Source organism: Hyperoodon ampullatus (assembly GCF_949752795.1).
Source record: "Hyperoodon ampullatus genome assembly, chromosome: 6".
Lineage (NCBI taxonomy): Eukaryota > Metazoa > Chordata > Mammalia > Artiodactyla > Ziphiidae > Hyperoodon > Hyperoodon ampullatus.
The window spans coordinates 107,122,093-107,145,411 of NC_136919.1; the positions used below are offsets into that span (position 1 = coordinate 107,122,093).

General features: G+C 37.9%; 1 protein-coding gene across 1 annotated transcript in view; it reads left to right on the plus strand.

Annotated features, from left to right (window-relative positions):
- The window catches only part of AUH (AU RNA binding methylglutaconyl-CoA hydratase), a gene marked incomplete at its 5' end in the record, with an annotated part of 162,427 nt that overhangs the window by 76,228 nt on the left and 62,880 nt on the right, over positions 1-23,319 (plus strand). Inside the window, 2 exons of the mRNA XM_079706305.1 lie at positions 9,654-9,746; positions 11,424-11,480. Of these exons, the coding sequence (XP_079562431.1) occupies positions 9,654-9,746; positions 11,424-11,480 (150 nt within the window). The remainder of the gene's footprint in view (positions 1-9,653; positions 9,747-11,423; positions 11,481-23,319) is intronic.

A 23,319-nucleotide genomic window follows, 5' to 3' on the forward strand; every position in this document is an offset into this window, starting at 1 on the left:
TCTGTATTGGGCTTTGTTCTTTATTGTTTCTGTTTTATTAATCCCAATTCTGGTTTTTATTAATTCTTTTCTTTTTTATTCAGGTTTAATTTGCTGCTTTATTTTAGTTTATTTATGTTTTTAATTGAAGTATAGTTGAGTTACAATGTTGTGTTAGTTTTTGGTGTACAGCAAAGTGATTCAGTTTTATATTAATATATACACATATGTGTGTGTGTTTGTGTGTGTGTGTGTGTGTGTGTGTGTATTCTTATTCTTACGGACATAGAAGACAAACTTATGGTTACCAAAGGGGAAAGGGGGTGGGGGAGGGATAAATTGGGAGTTTGGGATTAGTAGATATAAACCACTGCTTCATTTTAAACTCATTCAGATGGATCTTTATTTCACTTATCTTCTGCCAGTTAGACATATATTAGACCTTCTTACTATATCCTTTATCTCTGTATTTTCCATCTGTTTGTTTTTCCTTACCTCTCTGTGAATAGTTTCTTGTCACCCATCTACCAGCTCACTAGTTTTCTTGTAAGCTGCACCTGATTTGTTATAAACATTGAGTTATTTTATTTCATTTTGTTTTCGTTCTTTAAAAAATCTGTTTTGTCACTTTTTATAGTTTACAGTTTCCTGCTTGGCTTTATGTCTTTGACAATCAGTGTTTGATGATTTTGGATCTCAGTTTTACATGGATCTTTTTCTTCTTAATTGTTTTTTTTCTACTGGTTCTTACTGTATCTTGTTTCCTTGGTTATTCTTTGGCTGTGTGGTAGACACTGTATTTGAAAAAGTATTTCTGGGAATAGTTTAGAATCTAGTTTTCTCCAATGTGGATTTTTATCACTGCAATTTAAAAAATGACTTCCTATTATTGTTTGCTATGGATATACCATAATGTATATAATTATTCCTTTATTGATGGGCTTATAGGTAGTTTTTAGTTTTTTACTATTATAAACAACAATGCAGAAAATATCATTCTACGTATTACTAGGGTATCTGAGGGAGCCTTAATAAATAGAAATCATCCTTCTCTCTGAGGTTTGGAATAAATTGAAAAATAAAAAGTAGAAAAAAAGGCAAAATGTTATCTTTATTACTGATACGATCTTTATTACTTTATTACTGTTCAGTTGAAGGTTGTGGCTTTAGATCTGTTGATGAGATTTGCTCATTTGGATCTCCAGCGTTAGACCAGCTTACCCCAGTCAGAGCTACACTGAAGCTCTGGCCACCTCCCACAGCAGTTGGCCCAGATGCAGCGTCGTATAACTCACAGGGCACTTTTCATGTAGGCATGGAGGAGAACCTGTGTTCTTGGAGTCCAGGTGCATTTCCAAAAGAAGGAAGAAGGAGGGAATAGTTGAGCCAGGAATATGCCCATGTATTCATTTTTGAATTAGCCATTTAGATAAAAAATAATTTGTTAGGGAAGAAGAAACTTGGGGGCAAAAGTTATAGGAGAGTAGAACCCACCTCTGTAATGCTGTATATATTTAGTATGTCAGGGAAGAAGAGAACATCTGTATGACCATGTACACTGGACACTTTCCAGTTGGGAAAGTGAGTGGCTTTGTTAGAAAGTACCTCTGGGGGCAGGTGGCTGGAGCCTGCACTCCTGCTAAACTGATCCTCACACATTGAGCCAACTCTCTGCTAGGTTACTAAAATGGGGAAGAAAATGTGCCTCCAGGCCACCCATATGTGTTTGTCTATAATTAGCTAGTAGTTTTGTTGTTATTTTCTAGTTTACTCATTGCATATTGGTCAGACAATGGCTGTGACATTTGTACTGTTTTGAATTTATTGTGCTTTTGCTTTGTGGATGCTGTGTTAGTTGGTGTATAGGTATTTTATCACTGCTAGATCCTTATTGTGGATTTTTGCTTTATTAAGCCTTAATAAGTACCTTTTTTGTTTGTTTGTTTATTTAATGTTTACCCCAGTGTTGCCCTTATTTATTAAGGTTATGAGATATTTTCTTTGTATTTGACTGTGTATTTGACATCTTTCATATTTTTAAAATACTATTTTCTGTTTTGTTTTAGATGTTTCTCTGTTGTTCTGCTTGTTAGCTGGGTTTCGTTTTGTGATCCAGTTGGAGTTGTTTTCTTACTTGATGGTTATAGCTTCTTAACTGTATTGATATGTTTGGTGTTAGGTCTGTCATTATGATTTCCTATGCCTTCTGATTTTGGTGATTTTACATTTAAAAAAATAATCTTAAGTATGCTCTGTGTTTTCATGGTTCTGTTTATGGGTTTATTCTAATAATGGGAAAGGGTTATATTTTTGTGTCACCTGGTTATCTTTATTATTAGAACTTTATGTAGTGTACTTGGTCCTCTGTTCCTTTAGAAAGTTCTCTTCTTACTATGAGCAGTGATGGAATTGGCATATTTCCAGTTTTAAATTCTTTCCTCCCACCTTTCTCTTATCCCATCATATTTCCTTACTGTTTTCTTTATAATTCTAAATTGAATCATATCTGTATTACTTGATTTATCAATTTTAAATTATATCTCTCTTGTTTATAAAAGATCAGGGAACTAGTGTACTTTCTTTTGTTTCTCTTGTTTTTAAAAGATCAGGGAACTAGTATACTTTCTTTTGTTTACCATTTTTATATTAATCAAGTCATATACTTTTTAAAAACAGGTTTATTGAAGTATAATTGACATACAGTAAATTGCAACTTTGAAGTGTACAGTATGGTAACTGCAACCTGTGAAAACATAACCATAATCAAGATGGTAAACATATCCATCACCCCCAGAAGTTTCCTTATGGCCCTTGGTAATCCTTTTCTTCTTCCCCTCCCTGCCCTGCACCTGTCCCCAGAAAACTACTGAACTGCTTCATAACACTAGAGACTAGTTTCCACTTTTGAGAATGTTTTATAAATGGAACACAGTATGCATTAATTTTGTATGTTGTCTTTTAGTCAGCATACTTTTTTTTGAGATTCAACCATGTTTATCATGGATCAGTAGTTGGTTCATTTTTATTGTTGAGTATTGTTTCCTTGTATGGATGTACCACATGCTGACATTTGGGTTGTGTCCAGTTTGGGGCAGTTACACATAAAGCTGCTAAAAATATTTGTATGTAAATCTTGACCATCTTTCCCTTTACTACTGTTACTCAAAGAATTAAGGCCCTTACTGCTTCTTTCTGTCAGTTTTGTGGATTGATGAGATTGTCAGGTTCTCTGGGGATCAGAGGAGGTATCCAGAGCTTTGCGTGGGGATCTTCTTTTAAATGCAAATCCTGGTTTTAGTAGGTCTGGGTGAGACCTGGAATTCTACATTTTTAACAAGCTTCCATGCGATGCTAATGCTGCTGGTCCACAACCCCACTTTGAAGAGCAAGGATATAGACCCTGAGAGTTAATGAAGCAAGGCAGTAAGGCTGTTTTTTCCTACAGGTCAAAAAGTAAACTACTTCTAGTGTTATACTTTTATTAGCAACAAAATAACTACATTTGCCCTGTCAAGCAGCATTTGAAGTGCCAGGGGCTCTATTCCATCTGAAGTAGCAGTTGACAGTGGAAGTCATTGCTCAGTTACACTTATTATAATCTCCCAGACAAGGCTGTTGAGTGGGAGCATGTGGGGATTTAACCTCAGCAGCATCCCCTCTCTGCATTTCCCCTAGGGGGGCTTTATTTGATTTGGAATTTTGGTAGGAAGGGGATGCTCAGGTGTTGGCTGTTCCTACTTTAATAACCTATATAGTCATATACTGGGGCCAGTCTGGGTTGGGGGTTCTCAGGGAAAACTCGAGTCAGAGCTCTGTTATAGTCAACTGACTGGTGCCTTGCATCTATCTGGCTCCTGAGGTTTCCCCAGTTGGATCCACTGAACTGTGGTGTTGCTCTAGGTTTCCAAGAGTTAGAAGAGCACAGAACCAGTGTGCTTGTCAGAGTTTCTTAGGAGTCTCAGCATTTCCCTTTCCTCAGGTACATGGTTGCACGTCCTTTGGAAAGGATGGCTAACACTACTGAGTCCTTCCTCAGGGACTCTGGGTCTGGACTGTAAGAACTGGTGATGGGCAATAATGGGTACAGGGGAGAGCCTGGAGCCAGACCACCTGTGCTCCAGTTGTGGCTATCCTAGGCAACTAACAGCAACTCCTCAACCCAGTAATAGTTCTGATGTCATAAGGCTGGTAGGAGGTTTAAATAATATTTCTGAGGTGCTTAGGAGAGTGGCCAGACATAGTAAGCACTTTCTACTATTTTGCTAGATCCATAGGTAGCTACGTAGAAAGATAGGAAGGCATGTGCATAAGTGGTAGGCTTAGAAAAATCAAGCAGCTTTTCTCAGATTGCACAGTGGTCACTTTTCTGAGTCCTGGGAAGGGTGGCTCCCATTTGTGGGCCTCCAGCCCCTGGTGTGATGAGGTGAGTGTGTTTGTTGGCGTCTAGTCAGGCCTGTTCCTTTCTCAGCGGCCCTGGCTGGACCTCCGGATAGCCAACGTGCAGCCAGCATGCAGGCTTTGGGCAGGAGTGGTTTTATTTTGTTTTTTTGTGGTTCCTTTGAAACTTGATGGCAACTTAACCTGAAGATAAAGTTTTAGCTGAAATTAGGGATAATTTGGAATTTATTATAACTTTCAGTTAACCTTGATTTTATTTCTATTCTCCTTGAACGATTTCAATAAAGTCAGACTTCTGGTATTACTAGATGGGCATTTGTTTTGAAATATTTAATTCTGTGATTTCTGTAAGAACACTATTCTTCAAGCAAAACCAAATTTAAAACTCATGACTGACACTAGCAGTCCCTTAATAATTGCATTGTTTATGTTTTTCTAGAAACATCTGAAAACCTACATTATGTACTGTATTTATCTCAGAGCTGAAAGGAGCCCCTCACTTGTCTTTCCCCCACGTTCGTGGCCTCTGACTCCAGTTATGCTCGCAGAGGGTGTCCTGCAGACTCTGGAGTAGACAGGGCCTGCCTTGTAGCTCATTTATTTTCTCTTAAAATAGCAACACTTTAATTGTTTGCTTTAATTATATTTTTAGGAGAATTCAAAGGATGATTATCTTCTTTGTCATACCTGGCTCATTTCCTGGTGCTAAGCTCAAAATAGTATCTAATCCTGTTGGTTGCATAACACATTGAGTCATCATTTCTTCCTATTGCTGTTGGGAATAGCCACTGCTCGTGGCGCTTCCCGTTTCATTCAGTCGCACTCTGATACAACTGCCAATTTGATATTTCTTGGTTCTTTGAAACTGATAATCTGCCTTTCAGATGTTTGTTTTATTGAGTTTTCTCTAAGATTATTAAGTGCTCCCAAGTAGAAGAAATACTATGTATAAAAACAAGCATATTAGGTAACTATGAAACTAGCATGTATTTTGAGGTCACTTATATTTTCCTGAAAAAAGTTTACAAGAAAAACATCTTTCAGGGAAAAATTAGGATTATATAGAACTTCAGGATTTATAATATTGTAAAATGATTGAAATTTAATTACTTATTGAATGCTAATTCAGTTCTATTTAAATAATTCTTTTAGTAGGAAAAATTTTATAGTCAGCTTTACAGAATGCTAATTTATGTTAATATTCAAAAGTACCAAGTTGTTTACCTATTAATGATTTGAGAGTATTAATACCCTATTTTCCGTGTTCTTTGTAATATAAGGACCCCACATTTCTTGTCATTTTTATTATATATTTTTATATAAGTTGCAATGTTAAAAGCTTTTATCTCCTTGAGAAAATATCTTAAGTTCTTAACTGTCACATTTAAAAATAATTTTCTTTACTTCCAGAAAGTAAAGCATATAGCAGAAAAGTATTATATTTTCTAACTTCAGAATTAAGAAAAACTTGAGCACGAGATGATTCATTTTAGCCCCTTCCCACCAGTGCCCTCATCTCCCAGGTCAGCATGTTTGCATTTGTTTATTTCTTCTCCTTTCCTACCACTGCATTATATAAACCCCATCCTCATACTTCAAGTCATGTAGAACCTGAAACCTGTCTGTTGAACATGTCCCTTCCCCCATCATTTTATTTTATCAAAGTAATGTTTGTTATAGACTTCTCACAATGAAGGGAAAGGGTATATATTCATTAATCAATTTCATTTGTGTTTTAACTTTTTTTCTTTTAGTGACATTTTATACTTCTGAAAAAATGGTGCTTTTTAACTTTCTATTGGCTAAGTGTGATTTTTAAATGTAATATTTATTTGAGAATATTAACTAATAAAAATGTAGAGCAAAGCTTTATGTCTTTTTGAGGCAATCGTTGCCTTTGTGTTGCAGTATTAAGAACATTACAGATGACCAGGAATTTTTCCTGTGTTCTTTCCATTATGCTTTAGAGATTATGAAGCGATAGAGTATTTCTTTCATAATTTACAGTCATTTTATTGCTTTTACCCTTCTATTTAGTCTACATTTTCAATGCACAGTTTGATGTAAAGAAAAATTCCTTTCCATATATATCACATCAACTTGTTCCTATTTTTAGGGAAAAAAACCCCTAAGGAATATGAAATAACTCCTATTTACCATGAGTTGAAATTTTCAGAAACTGGAACTTGGTGGTACACATATTTCAGGCTTGGGTTTGATTTTGGAAGCCCTTTAAACTCATTTTTGTTAATTTGTTTTCTGACACGTCAGCTTCCAGCAGATATTTAGTGAGTGCTGAAGACACTCACTGTTGACCAGCATTTTCACACAGCAAGGAGAGAATACCCCACTCTCTTTCTGTTGCTCTCTCCATCTTAGGAACTCTGCAGTTTTTCTTTTCTGTAGCTCCATAGGGCTGCATATATTCATGTTGTTCCGTTAAAGTATTAAATGAAAGAAGTTAATAACAAGAAGAAGAGTAGAGAGAATACCAGAATTAATGGAGTTAGAAGAGGCAATGAAAAATCTTGCGGTTTGTTCCAGAGTGGTCAGAAGGACGTTAGTGACCAGCATTGATGTGATGTTAACCTTTACTTCTGAATGGACAGTAAGGTGGTGTGAACGCTCTTCTGGAAAAGTGTGTACAGAGTGCCATGGAAGCGTAAAGCAAGGGCCTTTTGAGCATTGCCTTGAAAGATAATTAGGGACTAGCTAGGCGTTCCAGGCAGAGCGCAGCTTGTACACAGGTTTGGATGCGAATGACTTCTGAAGGTGCTTTAAGTAATTTGGGGCTGGAACACAGAGTAGGTGTGTGAGGTTGGAGAAGGGGCTGGGCAGGTGGGCAGACTTAGTTCATCAGGTGCCTCCTGTGCCATGCTAAAATTTTCACAGTCTTTACCCTGAATGTGGAATAAATCATTGTACTGTTTTAAGTAGGGGAAGAGCATGACCCTGTTTGCACTTTAGAAAGATTATCCTGCAAGAAATATGGAAGATGCATTGGAAGGGGCACACTGCAGGTGAAGGAGGTCAATTAGAGATCTCCTGCTGGTGCGAAATGAGGGGGCCCAGAACTTTGGCTGTGTAAAAGGGAGGGAGATTTGCCAAATTGTGACCTGTTAGACGGGACTTAGGAAACAATTAGATGCAAGATCATTGGAAAAGAGGACATCTGGGATGACTTCTGGGTGTCTGTCTTGAGTAACTTGGTGAATGGAGATGCTTGGTGAATGTGAGATAGAATCTAGAAGAAGGATTGACAGGAAGTTGATTTGAACATGATAAAGTATTTAAGTAGAGATGTTCAACAGGCAGGTAACTGTAGAGATACAGTTTAGAGAGAAGTTTGGGTTTGAAGTGGTGATTTGTATATCATTGGTATTACAGATGGTAAAAGTTAAGGATAGGAAAGAGACGTCACCGGTAAGCGGAGCAAGAACGGTCTCGGTGAGATGAGTGGGACTAGAGCTGTGAGGTGGAGATGAGTGGGAGTGATGAAACGCGTTTACTCTGTTCCCTCTAGACGCTTGTCTTAGATGGAGGTGAGCCAAGGCCATAGTGAGGCCTAGGGAAAGATTTTGATGGGAGAGACTTGAGATTGGGGAGGTAGCAGATTCAAGGAGTCTAGAAATATGATAATTTCTATAGCTAGCTTTGTAGAAAGGAAGGAGGATTGGGAACTGTGTAACAGTAATTCCATTGTACTTGTAGTGGCTTGAGGTGACCTTGGGAGCCAGTCGGATTAATTTGCCATTATATTACTTTATTAATTTTTCTTTTTTGTCAGATAAAATAACTAGATTTTATTTTTTCATTAAACTCATTTCCTGACTGTAACCACTGACATAGCTGTCTATTCATTTTTTTACCAGGTGTGCTGTAAAGCACATTGTGTGGAGCACCTTTGAATTTGTCCTGTCCTTTCAAGCTTCCACCTCCCCGCAAAATGCTCAGACAGGTGCAAATAGTGAAATATGCCCTGTTCCCAAGCCCCATTCATCCCTGCTCTATCAGGTAGTCCTTTTGCCTCAAGTGGCAGCATCTATGTGTGCTCTATCCCAGCCATTTCAGCTTTGCTCTTAGAATAAATTTGATAAATTTCTTCATGTGTGAAGAAAACTCAGTGTACTTCAACAAATTTGAATAAAGCTCTCTATCTGAGGAATTTCACATATCAGAATACCTTTGGAAGAGAGACTTCTAGGGATGGTATTTTTAAATTTTATTTTTATTCATTTTTATTTTATATATTTATTTAAATTGATATATAATTGGCGTATAACTTGTGTAAGTTTAAGGTGAATGTGTTGATTTGATGTATTTACATATTGTAATATGATTACCACTGTAGCATTAGCTAACACCTCCATCATGTCACACAATTATTATTTCTTGTTTGTGGTGAGAACAAATTAGGAGATGGTACCTTTTTAATATCCACATTTTATTCATATGTTAAGGTTGTTCAGCCTAACTTCACATTCCCATAGTCAAAATAAAATTTATAGAAAGGATTTGCTTCACAAAATAATTAACCAGTTAGTTTTTGAACTACTTATAAAAAATGAAATCTGTATATTTATGAAAGTTTCTTTAAAATAATAGTGTTTCTGGACTAAAGAAAATCTGGCTTTGAGTTTTGTGATTGGCTGACCCCTTCCCAGTCATGCATTTGGGCAGGTTCTCAGTGTCTCTTCCATCTGAAGTGTGTGGTATTTGATAGAGCCTGATCACTTTCTAGCTACTGTTCATCATACTCATTGCCAAATGGTAGAACTAGCGGGTTGGCGCCCAGCAACCACTTGGACTGCTTCTGTCTTGTTTGAGTAGATGTATTACTTCTTTGAATGAGGCTCTATCATTCTGAGCACCAAGGTAACCTATAAAAGGGTCACGAATTTTGCATTATACCTAAGTCATTTGAACTTGAAATTTGTGTGAACCAGAACATCTCATAAAAGACTTCAGGCTTGAAGATTACAGAATCAGAACTGTGATTCTTTTAATTCAACAGAAAATATTTATGAATGTATTTCAATAATATGGTAAGATTTAAAGATATTACTGCATATGTATGTGATGAAACCCTATACGATCATTACATTTTCTAGAATAACGAAGAATGAAATGCTTATTTAGTTAAAAGTAAAAGGGATACAGAAGTCTATAGACGATATTCCGTTTAAAATTATATTCACAGAAAAAAATGTAAAATAAATTGCATAGTAAGGTAACACTTTTCCTGAAGAAACATAAAATCTTTCTTTCTATTTCAGCTAATCTTCCAGTGCCAACCATTGCAGCAATAGATGGACTCGCTTTAGGTGGTGGGCTTGAACTGGCTTTAGCATGTGATATAAGAGTAGCAGGTGAGAATTAATCCTATATAAAAACATAACTTTTTAAAAATGAGGTTTGTGCCTACTCTTCAGATCGTTCCAAATATTTTATTTTTTTCCTGTTGTTGAATAGAACATGTAGAAAAAAATCACCTGTTGGGCTTAATGAAGTATTTAAAATTCTCAGTTAAGAAAACAGTCTTTTATAGTATCTTGTTCAGTCTTAGCAGGAGGAAAGGAGGACAGGAATTGGGTCAGGCAGACTGAATTTGGATCTTAGGTCCTGCCCTTTTTAGATCAGTTTCCTCCTCTGAAATGGGGGAAATGACGGTTACTGTTGTGAAGGTTAAATGAGTTCGTGCACAGCGTATGTCTAGTCTAAGCACATAATTATTGTTAGCTATAGTAGTAATAGCTTAATCTCTTTGAGGCTCACTTTCTTCCTGCATGGTTTTCTGAAGACTGGATGAAGTGTTTATGAAAATAATGAAGGAAACAATTAGTGCTAACCATGTGCTGGGTATTGACTTGGTGTTCAGCTAATACTTGACACATATTAGCTCACTTAATCTGCCTAGCAGCCCTGTGAGATAGGTACATATTATGGTGCTTGAGGAAGCTAGTGCAGAGACAGGTGAAGAAACAAGACCCAGATCAGTGCTGAGCTGGATTTGAACCCAGGCAGTCTGGCGTCATGGCTCTTACTTCTGTTATCCTGCCAGCGTACTGCATGCTGCCAGTGCTGTCCTCAACACTATCTTCTGTATGGTCACAGTGCTGTCTGTATCCTTGTCCCTTATAGGGGTGACATACAGGGGCTCTGGGATCAAGGACTGGGCGAGGTAGGCAGCAAATATTTGTCACGGTTCTTCTCCTGGTTCCCACTGTCTCTTCTGACGGAGCTGCCTGTTAAATGTAGAGTCAATATAATTATGTTTTTACTAATTTTATGGTAACTGGCTCTTGGAATTTGCATTTGCTAATCCATGTGTACTTTTCCCCCTTTTCACTTTATTTTAGATCTTTGTTTCCTTGACTGAGATTTTTGGGTTTTAAACCGAAAAGCCAAGTTACACGCAATCCATTTCTGAAAGAATGCAAGTTCTGGGAATCAGGATATGGGAAGTAGTCCAAGTACATTTGGATATGCAAATAAGGAAATAATTAAGATGTTTTAAAGTAGCCGTGAAAACAAACATGGAAAGAGGAACCCTGTCCAGCTGTCAGAACAGCAAAGCCATTTGTCAAAAGTAACTAGAGATTTGGTCTTGAAAAGTTGCCATATCTGATATGATATATTAAGCTGTTTGATCTGGAGGACTGTTCAGGCAGCTAAAGAATTCATACTTGTCAGACACAGCCTCTCTCCTCATTCTGAATAATTAATGAGATCTAAGCCTTCAAACATGACTTGGCAGTATCAGGTCAAATTATGTAGTCACAACCCTGGTCTTTCTGCATCAAAAATTAATTCTCTGCCAAGCAGTTTTTAACAGAAACTGTTGTGTGAATCTCTTAATATATATCATTTAGAATGTTTACTTATTTCCATAGCTAAATGCCTTCTGAAGTGATTTTTAAAAAGATTTGTGACACAAATTTAATTAGTAAACAGAATATTTGAAGCTTATTTTTCTAACTTTTTCAGGTCATCATATTTGAATTTGATGATGTGGATGTTACTTAATTTTCTTCTTTCCTTTTTAGCTTCTTCTGCAAAAATGGGCCTGGTTGAAACAAAGTTGGCAATTATTCCTGGTGGAGGTATGAATTGTTCACGCCCATCTTGATTTGTTCCTCAAAACAGAGCATAAGGCAAAAAGATGTTAGTTGAAAAGGCAACATTTTGGGTAAAGAGACTAATGCTGTGTTGTTTGCTTCTGTAGCAGAGTCCTTATTCAAAATGCATTCTTTAGCTTCCGTAGGTGTGAAGATTGCAGACGTGTTGCCTGTTGCTCTCTTTTCATGCTGTGTCCTGTGCTTTTCTGTTAGATTTCTGAACTTGAAAATTATTGCATCAGTCACATTATTCTTGAAGGATAACACTGATATTTTGAAACTTTTATGTGAGTATGTAAACGTGTGTGCCCTCAGAGAGCTTTATACACACAGTCAGACCCCAGTGGAGGAGGGGACAGGGTTTCCCAGGCTTCATGCCAGCTTACTTGTGTTTCTCTGCAGCTGGACAAAGGTTAGGGTTGGTGGGTAGCCTGAACTTGGAGCTGAGGAGGTGTTGTTTCTTCTGTTACTACAAAAAAGGTGAGCAGCTTCTGTTGGAAGACTCATTTAAGAAAGTACTTTTCCACCACTGATAATGAAATCTGCATCACTGGATAAATCTGAAATTTTTGTTCTTTCGTCCGATGCAGAGAATTTGGAGACATTCCCATTCTGTGAAGTCGTTCTTTCAAAAAGTTGACTTCACCTGAGGATGTGCACATTGGTAACTTATTAGTTTATGAATGAAATAACAGTAATAATGTAAAAATTAAAGGCAGTGTTCGAACACTTCCTTTGTACCTAAGTTAAAATTATATGTTTAACCTTATCATTATAAGAATATTTATCCTGGTTAAGGCGTATAGGTAGAGATTAAAGCATAATTCAGTGAAACTGAAAACTACCCAGATCAATATATAAGACTCACTGAGGTTTCTACTTTGGTAATTCGCAAAAATAATATTCTTGTAGGTAAAAGCATTTACTATCTACCTGTTTTACCATGCCAATCTTTTTCACAGTGACTCACGAAAACGCTAAAAGGATTTATAAGAAAATAGACCCAATTGAAAAGAATTATCAGATAAAAATATGTGAAATAATACAAGGTTTAGAAAAAGGATGATATGACATGTTTCTGAAATTCTTAAAGAAGTAAGCATTTATTCAGAATTAGGATATGACTGAGCCTAGAAAGATAGTGACTGTAGTTGAATGGTGGGCCCCCCAAGAGATATGTCAATCTGGAACCTGTGAATGTGACCTTATTTGGAAAAGGGGTCTTTGCAGATGTAATTACCTTAAGGATCTTGAGATGAGATCATCCTGGATTATCTGAATGAACCTCAGATTCAATGACAAGTATCTTTATAAGAAGAGGAGAAGATTCATAAAAGAGAAAAAACAAAGAGAAGAAGGTCTTGTGAAGACAGAGACAGCAGAGATTGGAGAGATGTATTTGCAAGTCAAGGAAGAAAAAGGATTGCTGGCAGCCATCAGAAGCTAGGGGATTCTTCCTCAGAGCCTCCAGGAGGAACCAACCCTGCCATGATCTTAATTTTGGACTTCTGGCCTCCAGAACTATGAGAGAATAAATTTTTGTTGTTGTAAGCCACCAAGTTTGGTAATTTTGTTACAGCAGCCCTAGGAAACTAATACAGTGGTTTTTAATGTTTAAGTATTTTTTTTGGAAAGGGAATTAGTAGGTGGCAGAGATAGGGGATGGAAGGAAAATGAACTTGATAATTTGAATATTTACCAAGTCCCGGATATGAAATGTTTTGTATTAAAACCACCAGAAGATAATACTGTTGTGTGAGAGTATAGTTGGGTTTGATTAGATGCAAAAAGCTTAATTGATTATACTAAGAAATGAGGGTGGTAGCTTTAGCTCCTTCCATCTTTCCTTGGGAGCTGCCTGTGTCATATTAGGTCTAGAAATTAGCATTTTATTCCCAGTGTACTTAAGTTCTCTGGGATCCTTAACAAATTTATTTGTAATAAAACTCAGAATGCTTTAACATTTTCCATTTGTTTATAAAGGATAGTTTTCTGTCTTTTTGTTTCCTTCCCTTTTTTTCTAAGTGAGTCTGAAGGAATATTAGTTGCTCCTTTAATATAATGAAGCTTTCAAGTTTATAGCTCATAGTGCATGCAATTATGTAGTACTGAATTTTTTATTGAAAATGAATCTAATTTTGTATAAAGCCACATACTGACATTTAGATAATAAGGGGTGCATGCACAATTTTTGCTTCAGTCTTATATTAGCATTATGGCTATTAAAGTACCCCAAGTAAAGCCTGTTATTTTTGTTTGTTTGTTTTTTGTTTTTTTAAATAATAGCAGAAAAGTTTGTTTTAAGTAAGGATTTTTTTTTAAGTATATCTAAAGGAGCTATTTCTGAAAATTTTATGGAGAAAATCCTCTTCTGTCCTATGCGTAGAAGAATTTTTTTAATCCGCAGATATTTTCTCCAATTTCAATTCTCTCCTCCCCTTTCTCTTAGATCAGGGGTCCCCAGCCTCTGGGCCGTGAACTGTCACTGGTCCATGGCCTGTTAGGAACCAGGCCATACAGCAGGAGGTGAACGGTGGGCAACCGAGCGAAGCTTCATCTGTATTTACAGCCACTCCCCATTGCTCGCATACCGCCTCAGCGACGGCATTAGATTCTCATAGGAGCGCAAATCCTTCTGTGAACTGTGCACGTGAGGGATCTAGGTTGTGCGCTCCTTATGAGAATCTAACGCCTGATGATCTGAGGTGGAGCTGAGGTGGTGATGCTAGCGCTGGGGAGCGGCTGGAAATACAGATTATCATTAGCGGAGAGGTTTGACTGCACAGAGACTATAATAAATCAGTTGCTTGCAGACTCATATCAAAACCCTATCAATGAGTGGCAAGTGACAATTAAGCTGCATCTGGTAGCAGGCTTTATAGTGGCAAGTGAGTTGATGTACTTCAACTGTATCTGGTGGCAGGCTTGAAGTCGAATCCGATACTTATTTTAGTCTGTGTGTGGCCCGCCCATTATTTTATTTACCACTTTCGTCTGCACCTCTTTCCCACACTGCGCACTTGTCTCAGTCACATGTAAGCCCACAAGCTAACCCTAGCCAAAATGAGTAAAAAACAAACGTCACTGGAGAGCTTCTTTGAAAAGGGGGAGATACCTAATGAGACAGCAGAAGACCCTAAGACTGCCAACAAAAAGAAAGCTGCATTTAAAAAAAAATACCAAGAGTCCTACTTAAATTACGGGTTCATTGCAACAGGTGATTCACATTCTCCAAGCCCGCTTTGTATAATATGTGGTGACTGCCTAGCCAGCAAAGCCATGAAACCTTCAAAACTGCTTCGCCACATGGAGACCAAGCACCCTGCATCAAAAGACAAGCCTTTGGAATTTTTCAAAAGAAAAAAAAATGTGAACACGAAGGACAGAAGCAATTATTGAAGGCCACCACTTCATCAAATGTGTCTGCTCTGAGAGCACCATTCTTAGTGGCTAACCACATTGCTAAAGCTAAGAAGCCCTTTACTATTGGTGAAGAGTAGACCCTGCCTGCTGCTAAGGACATTTGTCGTGAACTTTTAGGAGAGGCTGCATTTCAAAAGGTGGCACATGTTCCTCCTCTTTTGGCTAGCACCATAACTAGACGAATTGATGAAATAGCAGAGGATATTGAGGCACAGTAGTTAGAGAGGATTAATAAGTCACCGTGGTATGCAATCCGGGTTGACGAGTCTACTGATGTTGACAACAAGGCAACAATGCTTGTTTTCTTTTTTTTTTTTTTTTTTTTGCGGTACGCGGGCCTCTCACTGTTGTGGCCTCTCCCGTTGCGGAGCACAGGCTCCGGACGTGCAGGCTCAGCGGCCATGGCTCATGGGCCCAGCTGCTCCGCGGCATGTGGGATCCTCCTGGACTGGGGCATGAACCCATGTCCCCTGCATCGTCAGGCGGACTCTCAACCACTGCGCCACCAGGGAAGCCCAACAATGCTTGTTTTTATGTGACATATTTTTCAGGAGGATGTGCATGAGGATATGTTATGTGCACTGTGAATTGGTCATTTTGTGTTGGCATATGCACGGACGGAGTGGCTGCCATGACTGGACGGCTTTCTGGTTTTACTGCTCGGGTCAAAGGGTCACTTCTGAATGTAAGTCTACGCACGGTGTCATCCATAGAGAAATGCTGGCTAGCCAAAAAATGTCACCTGAAGTTAACAATGTTTTGCAGGATGAGATTAAAATTATCAGCCACATTAAAGTACGTGCCCTTAACTCACGTCTGTTCATGCAGCTCTGTGAGGAGATGGACGCAGAGCACACACGTCTTCTCTTATACACAGAAGTGAGATGGCTTTCTGAAGGTATATCACTGGCCAGAGTTTCTGAGTTACGAGAGCCGCTCCAGAGATTTCTTTTAGAAAAACAGTCACCACTGGCAGCACATTTCAGTGACACAGAATGGGTCGCAAAACTTGCTTACTTGCGTGACATATTCAGCCTGCTCAACAAACTCAATCTGTCACTTCAGGGGAGAATGACAACTGTGTTCAAGTCGGCAGATAAAGTGGCTGCACTCAAAGCCAAACTGGAATTACGGGGGCAACGAGTGCACATTGGGATTTTTGACATGTTTCATACATTAGCAGAGATTTTGAAAGAGACTGAGCCAGGGCCTTCTTTCTCCCAGCTTGTGCGTGATCACCTATCTCACCTTTCAGAAGAGTTTGAGCATTACTTCCCAACCACAGAAGACCCCCGAACTGGGAAGGAATAGATCCGCGAACTATTTGTGAACAAGCCAGGTGAATTGACTTTGTGTGTGCTAGAAGAGGATCAACTGCTTGAGGTCACAAATGAGGGTGGCCTCAAAAGTATTTTTGAGGGCTTCCCTGGTGGCGCAGTGGTTGAGAGTCCGCCTGCTCATGCAGGGGACACGGGTTCGTGCCCCGGTCCGGGAAGGTCCCACATGCCGCGGAGCGGCTGGGCCCGTGAACCATGGCCGCTGAGCCTGCACGTCTGGAGCCTGTGCTCCGCAACGAGAGAGGCCACAGCAGTAAGAGGCCCGCGTACCGCAAAAAAAAAAAGTATTTTTGAGACAACTTCAAATCTCCGTACATTCTGGATTAAAGTCAAGGTGGAATATCCTGAGATTGCCACAGAAACACTGAAAACCCTGCTTCCATTTCCAACAACCTATCTTTGTGAAGCAGGGTTTTCTGCAGTGACAGCAACCAAAAAGAGATTACGGAGTAGATTGGGCATAAGCAACACACTTTGGGTGTCCCTGTCTCCCATCACCCCCAGATGGGACCATCCAGTGGCAGGAAAACAGGCTCAGGGCTCCCACTGATTCTGCATTATGGTGAGTTGTATAATTACTTCATTATATATTACAATGTAATAATAATAAAAATAAAGTGCACAATAGATGTAATGTGCTTGGATCATCCTGAAATCATCCCCCCCACTCCCGGTCCTTGGAAAAATTGTCTTCCACGAAACCAGTCCCTGGCACCAGAAAGATTGGGGGCTGCTGTCTTAGATGATCCTCATATGAAAATACTGCTTATTTTTTTCTTAAAACTGTTTTTAAATTGGTGAATTTTCTGTCTAAAATGATCTCTGAGATGTCCTCTTTTTTTTTTTTTGACTGTAAACATTGCTGTTAAGTGTTATAAAGAGCTTACTATAATAGACGTAGTAGAATACACTGAATTTTTTTCTCCCTTCTTGGTGGTGCCTAACTTGCTTCCTGTTGTAGATGCTCATTGAGCAGCCAGGTGCTCATGACCCTCATCAGTGAGCCTTTCTTCACTGTCAGTGATCCCAGCCTTTCATCTGTTTCAGACAAGGGTGGTTGCGAATAGAAGATGGGTAGAATGTAAGTGGGGAGAATTCAAATACAGGGAGAGTATTGTGGAAAAAAATAATGCTTTGCTTTCCTTTTTAATACTATGGATGAAATAAATATTTTCGGGGAAAGTGTGTGAACTCCATCCAGTCTAGAAGACATATGTCTATAAGACTAACAAAGAATGCTCTTCTAAGTTATTACAGGCTCATGGTTCCGTATGTTAATCCAAGTGAACCTATCTCCCCATTTGGATTTACTGTATGTTTGATCAGCCACAAGAGTTAACCTGTTGCTCTTAGTTGTCATATTATCACTTCTGCACTTTTGTGATAACAGTTTCCTGGGAAACTGTAATCAAAACCTGGCATTTAGTTTTCTTTCTTTCTTTTTCTTTTTTTTTTTACTTGAACTTGAGTCTGAATAACAATGTGATTATTTTTAAGGTATATTTTGTAAATTTTCTTAAAATAAAACAAGTTAAATTATAAAGCAGTTGTTTTGCAGATGTAGTAATAGTCCTAATGAGCGTATTAATGGACAGTTACTATAATGCAAGTTTTAGATTAGTGTTCTAAATTTCAGTTTTTACTTGATCATTAAAATTACATTGTTAATGAATAGGAAGGTGGGAAGGAAGGTGGAAACATACTAAAGCCAAATTGAACTTCTTTAAGTTGTATTATATCAGATATAATAAAAATGGAATGTAATTGACTGTCATATACTTAAACCAGTACTTTTATTTGTAATATATATATATTTAAGTATAGACAGATATTATAAAATATAAAATACCATGATTTAATGATTTAAAGCCAGTTTAAAAATCCTTAATATTGTTACCCTAGGATCTTCCTGTAATACTCTTAAATTATATTAAGGATATTTATACACTAAATAGCCCTACTCTGTTCTTTATTATTTTCACCTTTAAGAAAGCAGCTAAACTTCCTATCTTCTTCCCAACTGAGAGAACGCTCCAGTACTAGAAAATACAATTCTCTTTTGGAAATAGCTCCCCAAACAATACCACCCTTTAACACATTTATAAGAAAGCAATAAAACAAGTTCAGAGGATTAGAATTCTGTTATTTGACAGTTTAGGAAATTTCTGTAAGTTTGCACAGAAAATGGTGGCAGATTCTTTTATTCCTAGCCTCTGTTTCTTACATCTTCTACTAGAGGATTTGGGGTATATGTCAAGAAACCTTATTATATCTAAGAAAACTGTTAAGGCTTCTTGCTTGGGTATACATCACTGTGGACAAGATGTCTAGTATTTCCATTGCTCTGTGGTTCTCTTTCATCCTCTCTAGCTTTTTATTTCAGAAATATTCAAACTTTAGGAAATGTGAAAGGCAGTAAAAGGAAACTCTTTATACCCTTTGCCAAGATCTGTGCCCTCCCATTCCCCTCTCCTTCCACTCTCCACCTCCCTCTCTCATATGTACATCCATTGTGTTCTTGCTGAACCATTTCAAAATAGCAAGGTGAACCTTTAAATATTTCAGTATGCTTTTCCTAAGAATAAGAAAGGACTCATATAACCACAACACTGTTATAACACCTAACATATTAACATTATTATTAATATTCAGATTACCTCAGGTTCAAAATGTTGTTTGTAGTGGTCTCTTTGTTTTGCTTTTCCAATTCAGGATTCATTTAAATGTCACACATTGCAATTTTGTTTGTTCTTTTAATCTCAGTAAGTTTTCCATCTCTTTTTTTTTTTAACACTAATCTTTTTTAGAAGAAGTCAAGCAAATTATTGAAGTTTGCGCATTCTGGATTTGACTGAGTTATTTCCTCACATTTAGGTTTATGATAAAAAATTTTTGCCAAGAATACTAAATGGGCCATGCTCTATATTTTCTTTTCTTTTCATTTGATGGCACTTAAAGTTAGGTTGTCCCATTTTGGGTGACAATAACTTTGATCAGTTGGTTAAGGTGGTGACTAACTGTGCGTATACTTCTAGTATTCTCTTCATGGAAAGTTTTCAGGAAAAGAATCTTTAATAATTATCATTGGTATTGACTGTTTCCCAAATTAAAAAAAGAAAGGAAGAAAGAAAAATGAGTTTTTTATGAAAAAAAAAAGGAAGGAAGGAAACGAGAGCACTCAGTTTTCACAGGACCAGAATGAGAGTCCCCAGTCTTGTCTTTTTCTCCTCCCCAGGGTGAGGGGTTTGGGACATCACTGCATGTCTCACTGTAGGCTGTGTTTAGCAATAAGGCAGTCTCTTGGCATGGTATCCAGGAACTCTATTTTAAGGTGCGTCTATGAAGTAATGACAGATTTTTAAATCCAGTGTGTGTGTTGTCCTGAACACAGTAGTCATTTTGGAAAGTTTTGTTTATAACTTTTGTTGAAATCTTCTTAGAACATACATCAGAATCTGAGCTTATTCTTTTTTTTTTTTTTTTTTTTTTTTTTTGCGGTACGCGGACCTCTCAGTGTCTGTCCGGAGCACAGGCTCCGGATGCGCAGGCTCAGCGGCCATGTCTTACGGGCCCAGCCGCTCCGTGGCATGTGGGATCCTCCCAGAATGGGGCACAAACCCGTGTCCCCTGCATTGGCAGGCGGACTCTCAACCACTGTGCCACCAGGGAAGCCCCTGAGCTTATTCTTTTGACTGTCTTCAGCAGTGACTCATCTTGATCCTGTGAGGGTGAACTTGATTTTCATAAATAGCAAGAGACCTTTCGGTGCCAAATCTGATTAATAAGGTCATACTATTTCCGGAAGAAGAAAAGTATAACAATAAAAATAAGACTGCTTTTCTTAAGAGGCTTATGTAATGTCAAACATTTACCAGTGTTGTGAACAATGGATAGCACTGCTGGATTTAATGGACTGATTCCTAAGTGACCTCTAAAGACCAGCGCTAGTTTTGCTTTGTGAAATCTAGTACATTTACGAACACACCTCATACAGTCTCATGCAGTCTCATTTCTTTGTACTTTTAAAATGTATTCAGTGACCACTTTACTTTTTTCTAATTAGGGGGTTTTGGAAGTTATTTGTCGACAGGACATATTGTTAGTTGTTGTAGAGGAAACAGATATAGATATATCAATAGATGTAGATACAGGTATAGATATAGATGACTCAACAGTGTTCCTTTAAAATGCCCATCTAAAATCTGGTAGGAGAGATTAAACATGTGTACAAGTATCATAACTGCTCTATTATAAAGTTGTCGGAATCAAACACGAATAAAGCAGTTGAAACTGGGAATTGTGAGTTTGAGAAAATAGTGTGGATTCTGTCAGCTATAAGCCTCAGTTTATAAGACATGCAACGTGGGTCCCCAGCACTTCTCTAACCTTCTCTCCTATTGCTGCCCCCTTTGCTCACACGCTGGGTTCCAGGTATATTTATTCGCTTAATTTGAAAATACTTGTTGACCCATGCACTCGTGTAGACACTGGGTATATAGTCATAAACAAACATGGAAAGATCACTGGGGACTCTGGGAATGGCCAAACACATGACATGATGCCTGACACTAGACAGATGTGATTGATAGCAGTTTCTTAGTCACATGTACTCACAGCTCAGGAGAAGCCACCACATGGCACACAGGACCACATGGAGGTTGTGCTTGGGAACAGTGAAAAAACAGTGTGTGGGAGGCAGGCTTTGTAGTGATGAGAGGGTGGTGTGCTCCCTCGTTCCTTAGGGAGGATGTGATTGGTTTTGTTTGAATAATTTCACAATCTGGCAGGAACCTGGAACCCTGTCCCCAGGAATAAGTAGGAACCATGCCTAGTCTTCCTGATGAGAGGTAGGTTGTTTGTCTAGGGGACTTAATTCATTGGAGCAGAGTTGGGAGGAGAACTTGTAGTCAGGCCATTTGTAGTTCACCTGATATCCCTAGGTGTCAGGCAGCACATGATATTGGGACTTCAAAATTTTAGGCCTTACCCACATGAACAAATGGAAATATAGAAAGTTTCAGAATAGAGACGACAGAAGAAAGAGTGAATGAACTTTGCGATTAATGAATAGGAGTTACTCAATCTAAGTAACAGAGAAACAAACAAACAAAAAACCTGAATAAATGAACCTCAGGGACCTATAGGACAATACTGAAATGTTTAACATTTGTGTCACAAGAGTCTCAGAAGGAAAGGAGAAAGAGTGTGGTTCAGAAAAAAAATATTTGAAGAAATAATGGCTGAAGATTTCACAAATTTGGTGAAAGACATAAACTAAGGATTTAAGAAACTGAGTGAACCCAAACAAGATAAGCCCAGAGAAATCCAGGACCAGACACGTCATAATCAAAATGCTTAAAACTAAAGACCAAATACTACTACTAATAATAATGATATTTAAAGTCAAAGGAAAATAACATTATTTATAGGAAAACAATGGTTTGAGTGATTAGATTCCTTATCAGAAACAGTGGATTCCAGAAATAAGTAGAATGGTATTTCTATATTGCTAAAAGGAAAGAACTGTCAACCCATAATTCTGTATCAAGATGAAGTGTCTTAGGAATGAAGGTGAAATAAGGATATTCTCAGATTAAGGAAAACTAAGAGAATTTATGGCCTGCAGACCCAGTGTGGTATTGGGGAAAAGATAGACACTTTGGTCTGTGGAACACAACAGAATCCAGAAATAGACCTGTGCAAATATGGCTGGTTGATAATTGATAATTCACACAAGCAATTCAGTGGAGAAAGTGTGGTGGTGGAAAAGTTGGATATCCATATGCAAAAGAAAAGAGAAAAAAAACCCACTTCAACCTAAATCTCACGATTTGTACAAAATGAACTCAAAATCATAAATTTAAATGTAAAATATAAAACGGTACAAATCTTTGAAGCTTCATGAAGCCACAGACTGTCTCTCTCATTCCCACAGTTTGAGACCACAGGTCCGGTAGTCATCCATCGAGTATTACTAAATGTGTAAATTATAGTTGCCCCTTGGTATCAAGGGGGATTGGTTCCAGAACCCCCTGTGGATACCAAAATCCATGGATGCTCAAAATGGCATAGTACACCTTATAAAATGGTGTAGTATTTGCATATAACCTATGCACATCCTTCCGTATATTTTAAATTGTCTCTAGGTTACTTATAATACCTAATACAATGTAAATGCTGAGTAAATAGTTATAAATACAATGTAAGGGCTATGTAAAGACAGTTGGCCCTTGAATAACATGGATTTGAACTGCACGGGTCCACTTATATGCAGATATTTTTCAATAAATATACAGTTGGCCCTCTGTATTCGTGGGTTTTGCATCCATGGATTCAACAACTATGTATGGAAATTTCTGCCCGAAGTAGGTTGAATCCGAGGATGTGAAACCCACAGATACAGAGGGCCAACTGTATTCATTGTACTATGCCATTTTATATAAGGAACTTGAGCATCTGCAGATTTTGGTGTATGTGAGAGCTCCTGGAACCAATACCTGGTGCATACCAAGGGATGACTATAGTTGGCAGCATGAGGCAAATTCAAGTCTTGCTCTTTGGAACTTTCTGGAATTTGTTTTTTCTGAATACTTTTGGTTGGAGAAGGTTGGATGAATCCGTGGATTTGGAGGGCCCGTTGTACTGCTCCTGGAGGAGATAGAATGAAATTAACTTCAAAGATGGGTTACACAAAGTAATTAGAGATTAACTATTACAGGAATATTTTGTTTACTTGTACTGCATGCTTTTCTTCATTAAAATTCACCTTATTGCTTTATATATCCAAATTGTATAAGTAATGGGATTGAATTAATCAGCGATTTTGACTGACCTCAGATTGATGTTCTCATTTTTGTTTTCTTTTTTCTTTTTTTTTTTTAATAACTAGTAACTTGGTATTTTAAGAAACCGGATTATTCATTTTGTGAGCAGCATGTTACTTTCCTGTTGTCCAGCTGTACTCAAGATAGCCTTATTTGCATGCTACAGAATCTGCTCAGGGTCTTAATGGGGGTTCCCTTGTATGTAGCAAGTTGTTTTTCTTTTGCTGCTTTTGAGATTCT